At 27.0% G+C, this 12,693-nt stretch overlaps 1 protein-coding gene across 14 annotated transcripts in view; it reads right to left on the reverse strand.

Annotated features, from left to right (window-relative positions):
* The window catches only part of LOC145184987 (uncharacterized), a 34,058-nt gene extending 27,509 nt beyond the window's left edge, over positions 1 to 6,549 (reverse strand). For 11 of the 14 annotated variants that reach the window (XM_090092807.1, XM_090092806.1, XM_090092809.1 and 8 more), the window contains exon 1: positions 6,368 to 6,549. In XM_090092807.1, the coding sequence (XP_089948933.1) occupies positions 6,368 to 6,422 (55 nt within the window). In that variant the 5' untranslated portion in view covers positions 6,423 to 6,549. The remainder of the gene's footprint in view (positions 1 to 6,367) is intronic. The other 3 variants (XM_090092818.1, XM_090092808.1, XM_090092816.1) reach the window with 1 other exon arrangement.
* Between the last annotated feature and the right edge of the window lie 6,144 nt (positions 6,550 to 12,693).

The raw sequence follows: 12,693 nt of genomic DNA on the forward strand, positions 1-12,693 counted from the left end.
TGTTTCTTTTTTGTTTTGTTTTTTTTTTTGTTTTTTTTTTTGTTTGTTTTTTTTTGCGTTTAATTTTAAATTTATAGGTATTTGCATTTTACTACAGTACATAATTTGCAATATATCTTCGTTCTGTAACAATTCTTATTGCATGAAATGTACACTGGTTTCAAAAAAACAGGCGCATTAGAATAGTTTGCTAATTCTTTTTTTCATAAAGTAACCATTTTAGATTGACATAATTTTTTTTCTTTTAATTACAGGAAAAATATTTCTTTACAACTGTCAATAAATAAGTTCACTAGTTCATTACTTTTTTACTAACTCAATTTTATCAGTGTATACAAGAAATTAATCCAGAAAATAATGTAAAATAATGAGCCCACACAGTTTTACTTTTTTTTTCTTTTTCGTAAGAAAATTGAAATGGGTTGAAAAGTAATTAATGAAGAAACAAAGTGGCAGGTTTTAAGAATGAAGGATGACTCCAGTGTAAAACACACAGAAAATGGCAACTAGAAGAAAAGACTCGCGTCAGAAAAACTGAAAACATCGATACCTGAAAGCCAAAAGCCCATAAGTCGCATTTTTGGTGAAAATGATTTTCTTTTAAAAAAAAATAACAAAAGTTGTTTTTTACTGTTATCCTGCTTTTTTTTTCCAAAATCTGAGCCTTTATATCTAAGGTTAAAGCTGTTTTAAAAGAACAATTCAAAAAGCTCTTTAACCATTTTAATACGTAGTCTTTTAGCTCTCCTGAAAAATTATGAAAATGTTTCTTAGCACTTCGCCTTTCAGGTAATCAACATTTTAAAACGCCAAGTCATGACGCCATCTTGGATCCGGAAAGTAAAAAAAATAGAGTGGAGCGAAGAATCATAAAATTTTTGAATGAGAGGCAAACCAAGGTTAAGTTGTCGTGAACATACCAAAGCACAGTGGGCCAATTCACTTTTACTGGACAAAATTCGTAACTAATTTAATATTAGAGCTATATTCACTAAAATTAGTATGAGTACTAATATGATGTCTGTGCTTTTTATGAAGGTAATATTTTTTTATTTCGTTGCTATGGATACCTTTATTTTGCTTAGCAACAACCTATTTGTTATCTGCAGATATTTTATAAGTGCTATATTCACTAAATTTTGGCATGAGTACCAATATGAGATCACACTTCTTACAAAAGTGATAATTTTTTAAATTTAGTTGCTATGGATACTTATATTGCTTAGTTACTGGATACTCTCCTTAGTTACAAAGTGGTAAATTGATATTTGAATATTTTATCGGATTTTTGACTCACCTATATTGAAAAACAATTGAGTATTTAGGTAAATAATGTTTTACGAATAATAAAAGCAAAAAATAGTGCAAGAAAACATTGTAAATTTTAAATTGCATCAAAAATTATAAAACATTAATATCGTTTGAACCTTCCTATCAATCATTGTAACTTCAATAATACAATTCACTTCAATAGAAAATTTGCAAACCTCTAATAAAATCATACTTAAACTTTCTATCTCACTTTTAATGTACTGATCTTCTTCAATCACAGAATCCTTGGATTCCATTTTGTATGCAAATCTTATGGGTCTACAATAGGCTGTGGAGGACGACTTTTGATTTCTCCAAATAGGCACCTATTCGTTGATGTTGTTAAATCCAGTCAAATCCAATGGTACTAGACAAGTAATAAATAATGATTCTTCACGCTTTAAATCTCTGTTAATGTCGGGTTATGATAAAACTTATTTATAAATGCTTTAGCCAGTAGCACCATCAAAACTAGCCTTACACGTTAGTGTCATTGTTTTTGTTGCTTTGTCGTTCAATATCAAGTGCCTTAGCACAGGTTCCCGAACTGCACAGATTCTTATCAAAGTATGAGTTATTAAATCTTTTAAAGGAACTGAAGCTGAATAGTCCTCCACTGTTATTTTTGCAGGATAACATTTCAATTTTGCATCTCTGACATCATTGTAAGCAGGGTAGATGTTATATTCTTTCTCCAAGGCTCCACTTCTAATCAATTGATTGGAAGCTTTTGTCAGACTTGCATCATATATTAAAGCCAGTGCTTCGTCTGCTGAATATTTAGTTGCTTTATCTGTATTTGAAATACTTAAAATGTTCTTGGCAGCAATAACAATAGATTCATCTCTAAATTTTCTATTAGCAGCAAAAAATAATTCATTGGATGAATGAGATTCAATTAAACAAGATACACGCCGTTTTTTAGTTTTATTAGAACTGTTATCAAATGCAACTGGTTTTCGACCACGACTACTTGCAGTTGGTTCATTGTCTTTTTTTCTGACAATTAAATATTCATTAAGCCAGTTCACAAACTTCTTTTCAAAATTTTTGACAGTATAGTTTGCAGATTTCCACTTTTTTTTTATACAAGTAAACAAATCGTTGAACAGCATGTCTAAAATCAACTTCTTTAAAATCAGCAAATTTTGGCTGAATAAATTTTGATATATCTTCATTAATATTTTGTTTTGAAATACTAAGATTGTTTTTTTGGAGAAAATTATGAATGTCTAAGTTTAATAAAACCATATCTAAATAATTATTGTAACAAGTATTTTGTATTTAAAAGTTTAATGTTATAATATATATGCCGCCCGGACTACTAATACTTGTTATTAATTAAGTTACTACAAGTGTTAGTAATTAAAATTAAAAGTAATTAAATTACTGTTAGTGTTAGTAATTAAATTACTAACAACTACCAAAAATATGTTGCTGCTATGCTATGCAAAGTAAGGTATCCATACTAACCAAAAAAAAATAATCTCATAAGAATTGTGAATCTCATTTTAATACATACCACCAATATTGTGTACTTAGCGGAAGTAAAATACTTTTAAAACAACGTTAATGTAAAAATGAGTTGTTACTATGCAAAATTTAGTACCATAGCATCTAAGTTAAAACGTATATAAAATCTGAACGGGGATTTAAGGGGACGAGCAATCAATTAAAACTCGATTGAAGCATTATATAGATCAAATAAATATAAGACAGCACATGGCAAATTGTGGTAATTATTAATTATAGTGCGGCAAAAAACAAATTTCTTAAGGAATTTTTTTTTTTTAATCTGTGATTTTCAAAGTATAACTGAGATAACATGCTTTGACAAATTTATTTCACACATTGGTTTTTTCTTATCTCTAAAGACTCTAAAATAACATGTACTAATTTTTTTTTTCAAAAACGTAGATGTAATTGAAATATAACACAACGTTGATATCACCGTTAATTACTTATTTAAAATTTTTTTTTTTTTTTTTTTAATTTCAATATTCAAATGCTTAAAGTCCTGGTAACTAAGGGATTTAATATAAATAAGTTATCAATAAATTTCTCCTATTATATATAGATACTAAAACTTAATAAGTTTTCAAGATTAGATAACTAAAATTTTTCCCATTTTGTCCACCTACTGGCCCACTGTGCAAAGCTTTAAACAAAACACTTTTAACAAGCCTACTTTTCTTGAAATCACTGTGTATAACATAGGTGTCATATCAGTGCGCGGACAGTATTTCTAACGAAACTTTGATTTTTTATGTCTTCTAATTATACAGTTGCATCTCTTTATTTGTATCGTTAATCACCTTTTACAATCTCAAAAAATTTGTTTTATATTGTTAGGTGGTTAAGGGTTCTTCAAATAAAATGGCAGCCTTATAGCAGTGGGCATCTGGCCAGAACTTAAACATCAAACTATAGTAACTAACATTAACATATTAACTAATAACTAAATTGATCTATAATATGTCAGTTGTGTTGTAAAAATGTTGTACTGTACGTACATTATACACAGATTACAGCATTTCCTAATTCCGTAAACATTTAGGCTCTCACAGCAAGTTCCAGTGGAATTAGATGTGTTTGAAGCAGCCTCTCTTCATTTTTGTAGAGGATTGGCTGCACTTGTTTCTCAGATCTTTGATTTTATAAAATTTGACAAGACTTCGACTGCATAACTTTTGATTATGTAAAATTTGATTGTATCTAACTTTTAGGATCTGATTTTTAGGATCTTATTTTTAGGATCTGATGTCAAAGTTTACAAAATCAAAGATCTTCTTTTAAATGTCTCTGATTTTTTTTTTTTTTTTAGTTGTATTCTTGAAAGCTTTTCAAGAAATAGAAAAATACAATATAAAAACAAAACTATGTGGGCTGTGATGGATGTGGTATGACCTTTGATTTCTTCGCTTATAAAAAATATAATTTTTTTTTTTTTTTTTTTTTTTTTTTTTTTTTTTTACAGTACCAAGGAAATATCACTTTTACGCATAATTCCTTATGATTTTACGCGTAGCTGCTTTTTTTTTTTCAAGGATTAAAAAAAGAGGTGTAAAATAGTACTGAAGAGTTTTAGGATATTAAAGAAATTTATTTCATACGTCAGGCTGCAACAAAGCAAAAGAAATAAAAGACCGATTTTATATTATGTAAAAGGTGAGCCTCACGAATAAAATTAAAACTTCATATTAGAGTCTTAGCTTTTTTAAAAATGAAAGCAAGCTGTAAACCAACTAAATTTAGTTGGTAAATATTTAAATGCCTTAAACAACTGCTCAAAGTAAACATGAGAACGTTACGGATGTTTCGAGACATCCAAGCCTGATTATTACAACATTTAACTGATCAATGCTATCTTTCAAACCTACTTCCCCCCCCCCCCCTTTCCAACAGTTCAAGCGCCTATAAATATCAACAGTTTAAGTCCTTATGAATGTCAAAGTAATTCATACCAATCAGATAGAAGAAACCTTTAAATCCAGTGTTCTTTCTGTTATTAGGGTAGTTTTATGAAAATGACACGCTTAAATGAAAATAAACAAATTTTAATTTCAAATAATAGTTGTCTAACTCAATGCTTACTTCACTTTTAACACACAAAAACAAAATTGCGCGATTATGAAGAAATTATATTGAGGCAAATTGATTAGCGAATACCGTTAATCATTAATCAAAAAGACAAGTGGACGGCATTAGTGTTGAAGTGAAGTGCAGCATCTGGCAGAGCCCAAGAAAGTGGTTATTGGAGCCAAAAAAAGTTGAAAGCAGTGACTCATGACGCTTTTTGAAAGGCTCCTATATATTTATTCTCTGTACTTTAACAAACTAGCTGTATATTTGCTCAACGAGGTTATATAAGTCACAAGATGACTGGTAGTGCGTTCACCAATGAAGAAAATGATAGCAATATCAATCATAGTGTTAAAATACAAAAGTTGTTTTGCACAGTGTTATTAGTAAATTTCTATCTAGCCATAGTGGTGTGATGTATTTATACATAGTTGTGCGATTTTCTGGTGAAGTAGTATCGTTTATCAAAAAATCTGTAAAAAAAATGTAAAAGCAATTTTTTTAAATTTTCTTTTAATCATTGTATTACAAGCCCTTTTTTCATGGGATTTTAACGTTTTCCATAAAAATTATTGGTTATATTGTTTTATATACAGAAAAAATCTTTTAAATGAATTGATGCAGCCTAATCGCTGTTACAAACGAACATGCTACTTCAATTTTAACTACCCGAAGTCATGGTTGGCTGTGTTTAATTAGATGTGTTTAACAAACATAGAATTTCGGTTCTGAACTGAAAACTTGAAACTTTCTTTTGTAATTATAAATAGTACTTTAGTTTAAAATTGAGTCTACCCTCCCTTCCCCAACGTCTTTCACACAACACTAGTCAATCAGGAATTTTCAAGGATAGAATACAGAAGCTCACCTTAAACACCTTGTATCTTGAAATTATATTAATAAGTACTTCAGAAATGTTTACAATCAAGTTTATTGGAGTAAAAAAGAGTAGAGCATTAGAGTGTATTATCTATAGAAATTTATGATCGAATTCGTCCGAAATTATTTTTGATTCCTCTTTAACAAATGAAAGTTGAAGGGATGCGCAATATTAACTTAATTTTGCTTTTTTCTTTTTTTTTTTTTTTTTTTTAATTCATTTATTTATTTTTTTTATTTTTATTTATTTTTTTTTTTTGTCATATTCAACTGGAAAAGTAAAACTTTTCAATAAATATCTTCAGTTTTTATCATCATTGATATCGCAGGCTTTTCCTTTTCGCGACAGAAAACCACGTGGTTTAGACCCTTGTGCAGAATTTTCTCTAATGAAGTAATTTTATTTGACTGTTTGAAGATCTGTCTTTCTATATATTATAATTTATCATTCGTGTAACATATTACAGTTTCAAAAAATAGCTCACGTTAAAAAAAAAGTGCATTTTTTAATGCTTCTTAAAAAGGATTTTCAATTGAAACGTAAGCTCATATAAAATGCTAACAATAAAAAAATAAAAAAACTTGTGGTACTTACGACAAGGTGGAATAATTGCCACAAATAAAAACTGCATTAAAAAGCTCATCGCCATGGCAAAAATGTATGAAGGTATATTTTTTGTGCAATATTCAACGAATGTTTCTAAACAAAATAGGAATTTCAAATACTATTACAATAAATTAGGAGCTTTGCTGCAAAGAAAGTTTTTTTTTTATTCTATTTTTTTAAACCAATTAATGACAATTCTATGTTAATCCTGATGTCTGATGATTATCGCTTAGTATTTTGCTGGATAAAATGCCCTTTATTGAATATAATGCCCTTTATTGAATATTTTGCAAATAATGTTACATAACTGATAGTTTGAGAAATTTTAGTTTGAAATTTTCGGAGTAATCACAAATACAATACCGAAGTATAAGTCAAAATTGAAAAAAAACTGTTAAAAACTTATGTTTTAAAAATTGTTTTGACTGCTTTAAAAAAACATTAATAGTGTAACATTTTTCATCTTAATCAATTAAAATATTACTATTTCACATATTTGTAGAAATAAATTTAATAAAGAATTTCCGAACAAATATTTAAAAATTTTTATTTGATAAACCGCTTGATAAATTTTTATTCGCGTAAGTCTGAATTTGTCACAACGAACTAATAAATTTTAAGAACTGTAACTTTTGAAATCTAAGTGTTTACATTTGGATTACAAAGCACTATACATGCTTCCTATCGATGACACTTTGAGTAATAGTTCTATTAAAAACTGTGCATACTCTTTTAGACGCCCATTGAACAAGATAAATAAAACTATTTGAAATAGTAAGTTGGTTTAAATCTTATTAATGTTTTAAGGGTATTATTTCGTCATTTCTTCTTTGATCACGAATGTGCTTGAAAAAGAACGCTAATATAAGTTTTCTTTTTTAAGTTGACAATTGAACAAGTAAGCGTTGGTTTTTATTATGCATTTTTATTGAGCTTTGTCAAAAATTTGGAAACGCTTTTGTAGATTAAATACCCTGTGGTATTTATATTATGTTCAGAAGTAGAAGGCAGTTGTTTTCATTTAAAAACTATGGAAATAGATTAGTAATATAAGGGCTTTATAATCAACAAGTTTTAACGATAAAAGTAACCCACAACGCTCATTATCATGAAAACATATCGATTGAGTAACAAGCATTAATCCAATTATGCCACATATATATTCTCCATGTGTGTGATGTGTGTATGTATATTAATATGTGTGTGTGTGTATATATATATATATATATATATATATATATATATATATATATATATATATATATACATATATATATATATATATATATATATATATATATATATATATATATATATATATATATATATATATATATAAACAGAGAGCGAGAGAGAGAGAGAAAGAGAGAGAGAGTAAAAGAGAGAGAGAGAGAGAGAGAGAGAGAGAGAGAGAGAGAGAGGAGAGTGTATATGTTTGATTATATTTATATAGTTAATTCTTCTTCTAATCAAATAGTGGTAAAAAAATAATAGTTAAAAAATAGTGTAAATCATGATGAAGCAGTTAAGGACCTACGAGTTCGAGGCTAACACTTGATAAACTGGAAAAACTCGATTAAACTCAATTAAACCTGAGCTGTTTGAATATGAATTTGTCAACTTTGGCTATTACTTGAACTCACAAAACTTGAAGAAATATTTTGACTGGTTACTAAAACCTCAATAACTTTGAGCCTCAAGTTTATGATATTATTAAACATTTGTTTTAATCGAGTTTATTGAGTTTTTTCAAGCTTATCAACTTTACAAAAAAAGTTTTTATAGGAAAATAAATTACTTTTACATAACTTGTTTGTGAAACAAAGCCGATTTATTCAGTTTAAAGTTTTATAAGATTAAAGTTTTATATGATTAAAGTTTTATATAATTAACTTTTAAATCGTCCTGTTAACATTGTTTTCATTTTAAAGAACAACTCCTGTGAATAGTAATAGTGATTATCAAGTTTTATTTATCTTAACTGAAAAAAAACATTGAACACAAGGTAAATGTAATTTTTAAGTAAATCAGCATCATTTTTTGTGATGAACGCCTATAAAAAAAATCAAAACCAACCACTGATGGGTTTGGATTGGGTGATGTTAATTAAACACATTATCATATCTTTTTTCTGGACTTCTTAGGTCCTAGACATTCTTTATCTGTGCAAAAAGAGCCAACGCTTCATTTAGTCATCATTACTTCTTTTCATACAATTTTCAATTTAAATTTTTGACCAAAACCAAGGGTGCAAATATTATGCAAAAAAATCTTCTTTAAACGTTTTTTATGCAAAAAAAAATCTTAAAAACATTTTTTTCTTCTGTTCAAAGTTTTCTTCTATTCAAAGTTTTCTTCTATTCAAAGGATTATAGTTGGCTGAGTGTTTAATGGCATTTAAGAAACTTGATGGAAGTATTTTAATAAAGAGAACCAGGAGAAACTTGAACTCGAATTATTTGAAGAATTTTACCTATTCAACAAACTTTTATTGAAAAACTTGAATAACATTTTTTTAATTCAAAAAGCTTTAAATCGTTAAGCTTGACAAAGTCACACGTGCTAAGAAACAATCATCTCCGCACGACTGATAAGCCAACACTTTTTTTTTTTGTCTGAAACTAAATAAATCATATCTGATTTTGCAACGTATTTAAAGAAATACAAACCAGTTTTAAACTTATAGTTCTTTTCTCTAAACCAACGGTTTTTAAAAAGAAAATGCAAAAAACAAAGTTTTTGCTTAAACCTTTAGCAGCTAAAAATTGGCTAACTGTTTATTATTAGTATTATTATTAGTATTATTATTAGTATTATTATTACTACTATTATTATTATTATTATTATTATTATTATTATTATTATTTTTATTATTATTATTATTATTATTATTATTATTATTATTATTATTATTATTATTATTATTATTATTATTATTATTGTTATTATTATTGTTGTTATTATTATTATTATTATTATTATTATTATTATTATTATTATTATTATTATTATTATTATTATTATTATTATTATTATTATTATTATTATTATTGTTGTTGTTGTTGTTATTATTATTATTATTATTATTATTATTACTATTATTATTATTATTATTATTATTATTATTATTATTATTATTATTATTATTATTATTATTATAATTATTATTATTATTATTATTATTATTATTATTATTATTATTGTTATTATTATTATTATTATAGTAATAATAATGCTAATAACAATAATAATAATAATAATAATAATAGTAATAATAATAATAATAATAATAATAATAATAATAATAATAATAATAATAATAATAATAATATTAATAATAATAATAATAACAATTACAACAAAAAATGTTTAAGTGCGCTGAAAAATAAAATATTTTAACAAATTAAAGAGTTTCCCCTCCAAATTTTGATTTGAAAAACATATTTATGAAGAAAAAACTCAAATGTTATTATTTTATCCGACCCTTTTGGGTAAGATAAGATCAGCTTCAAGCATCAATTATGGTACCAAATAATGCAGAATCAAATTTTTTTTTGTGAATTTTTATTGTGAATCAAATGTTTTATTGAAATAACATTTTTTCCTAAAAACTACATTCATGAAGTTATTACCAAAAATCTAAGTTTTTTTTCTTTTTTAGTTAAAGTAGTTGCATATATTACAAAAGTATGATAACGGATACTTTCAATATATTACATCTATGTTCAAATTAACTATCAAAATATAAAAATCCTTACAATTGTAGTGCAGTGGTTATTTATATATTTATTTGTCATCATCTCTCTCAACTGTTTCCCCTAGAAAATCATCTTCTTCACCATGAGTCTTCCATGAAACCTTTCAAGTGTAAATCTTTGTCAGCCGCTTCCCTTCTGATCTTCTCATCCTCGTCGGCTAACATTCCACTGAGAATATTTTCACCACAAGCAAAATGACTATCATTTTATCAATAATTTTTTAAGAATTGTGCTTATTATTTGAATTAAAAAAATTATTGATTCTTTCAGTCACATTAAGTAGGTTTTTAGGACCTTCAGTTAAATTTTTGTTAATCTTAATATCAAACCAACAAGGAAAATACACATTTACCATAAATTTGGCAATCTACACAGCAAGTACAACCATACGGGACCCAGTATGGTTATACGGTATCCAATATGGTATAGCAGACCTATACGGGACCCAGTAAGGTGTAGCAGAAAACTTAAAATAAATTGACTTTTTTTTTTCCAAAAAGTGACTCATTTTATTTCTATTTTGTTGATTTTCAGATATATAATTAAATAAATAAAATCAAGCCTAATATATTTTGCAATGTCTACAAGAAAAGATCAGCAATTAAATACATTATGGATCAACACTTTAAACACTTAGAAAAGTTTCCTTTTGGAAAAAAGATCCCACTTTAAAGCAAGTGCTTGAAAGATGACTTTACTTTTAAGACTATAGGAAAGACAGTGTTCAGAGAGATAAAAGTGTAGAGCTATTCAATCTATGGGTAAATTATGTTTATCTAATATCTGTTATTAGAATATAAATAAAGTTCAGCAGTTACATTGAAAAATTGTATAAGTTTGTGAACTATGACAAAAAGAGGACAAATATATGAAACAGATACAGCAGGTTTTATAGAAGAAGAGGCAAATCAATTATTTGATCTAAATAAAAAAAAGAACACATGAAACATGCAGAAATTGAAAGAAGTTTCTATTAAAAATGACAAATGAAGATTTAAGTTTTCAAAATTCCAAATCCAAAATTTGTCATACCAGACAATAAAGTCATTGATGACTTTATCGACTGATTACTATTATGCTTTTCGAATCTGTTGGGGTGTAATCACAGGGAACATAGATGATGATTTGGCCTTTTTAGAAGTTGGACCTATGAACCATTCTCGTTGGCTATCATTTGCATACAGAATCTTGCGGTATTATGTGTCTAATTCCAAACCTTATAAAAATTTAAAGCTCCCATGTACAACCATATGGGACCCAAACGGGGTGTCAAAATAGAAACCGTACGAGACTTAGCCACGAGATCTACACGGGAACCTTACGGGCAGAATAAAAAAATAAATAAATAAATAGTCTTGCTGCTGCTTTTTTCTTTTCCCCGTTTTGATCCCAAAACTCAAAAAAAAATGTAAATTACAATTAATTATTATACACAAACGTTAAAATTTTATTGTTTATTTGTTTCATTTTAAATAAATTAAATGACCATTTAGATTTAAATAGACTAATGAAGTTTAAGTAAACTAAATAAACTAAACTTTAAATAAACTAAATCAATATTAACATGCGCTATTATTAATTTTGATTTCATTTCAATGTCGCAATTAAACTACGAACGAGAAAAAACCAATATTAATGGCGTAAGGCAAACTGCTCCTAAAATCCTTAGAATTTCCCCAAATTTCTGAGGAGTTTTAGAATCCATGTAAAAAAATTAAAATAGTAGAGAAAGTACTTCACATTCCCAATATTAGATTTTAACTTATTTTTTAATCGTTTTAACCGTTTTCCAAAAAAAAAAATTTCACCATTTTGTAAGATGTTCATTCAAAACAGCACCTTTTCGAACTTTTATCAAAGAATGATTGTTTAAAAAAATTTTCAACGAGTGCACATTTTTTGTGCAATTAATGTTTGATGTCTACTTTGTTCTTCGATTTTGGTTTTAGAGGAGCATTTAATGTATAAGAGGAGCATGTAATGATGGCTGAATTTTATTAAACGTTTTTCACTAGTTGCTTTTTTTTTCGTTTTTTTTTTTTTTTTCTTATTTTGTTATTACTTTCTAATAGCTAAAGTCATCTTTCCAATAGAGGCTCAATCTTTGAATTAGTCTGGACTAGTCCTTAATTAGCCTAGACTAGTCGTTAATTAGAATTGACTAGTCCTTAATTAGAATGAACTTGTCCTTAATTAGTCTGGACTAGTCCTTAATTAAAATGGACTAGTCCTTATTTACAGCTTTTATTTTTGTTCCGGTAAGGATAATTATTAGGTTGGTGTTAATCGGCATAAAAGAAATTTTCCTGGGTATAAATATTTAGTTATTGATAAGTAGCAGTAAATTTCTTTATTCAAACGATGAGCTGATTAAAGAAACCCGATAAACATTAAGCTTATGAACTCCATAGATGTATGGGTTTAGAAGTGAATATGTATAAATGGAATATAGAAATTATATATATCTAGAAAACTGGCATATATATCTGGGCATGAGCGAAAAGCTTGCAACCGTAAGTGACAGCGTGTTTATCAAATTTTTTTTCTTCATTTTGG

Source organism: Hydra viridissima, unplaced genomic scaffold (genome assembly GCF_058129835.1).
Source record: "Hydra viridissima isolate aposymbiotic clone 2 unplaced genomic scaffold, HvirCarnegie_v1 scaffold_7, whole genome shotgun sequence".
NCBI lineage: Eukaryota > Metazoa > Cnidaria > Hydrozoa > Anthoathecata > Hydridae > Hydra > Hydra viridissima.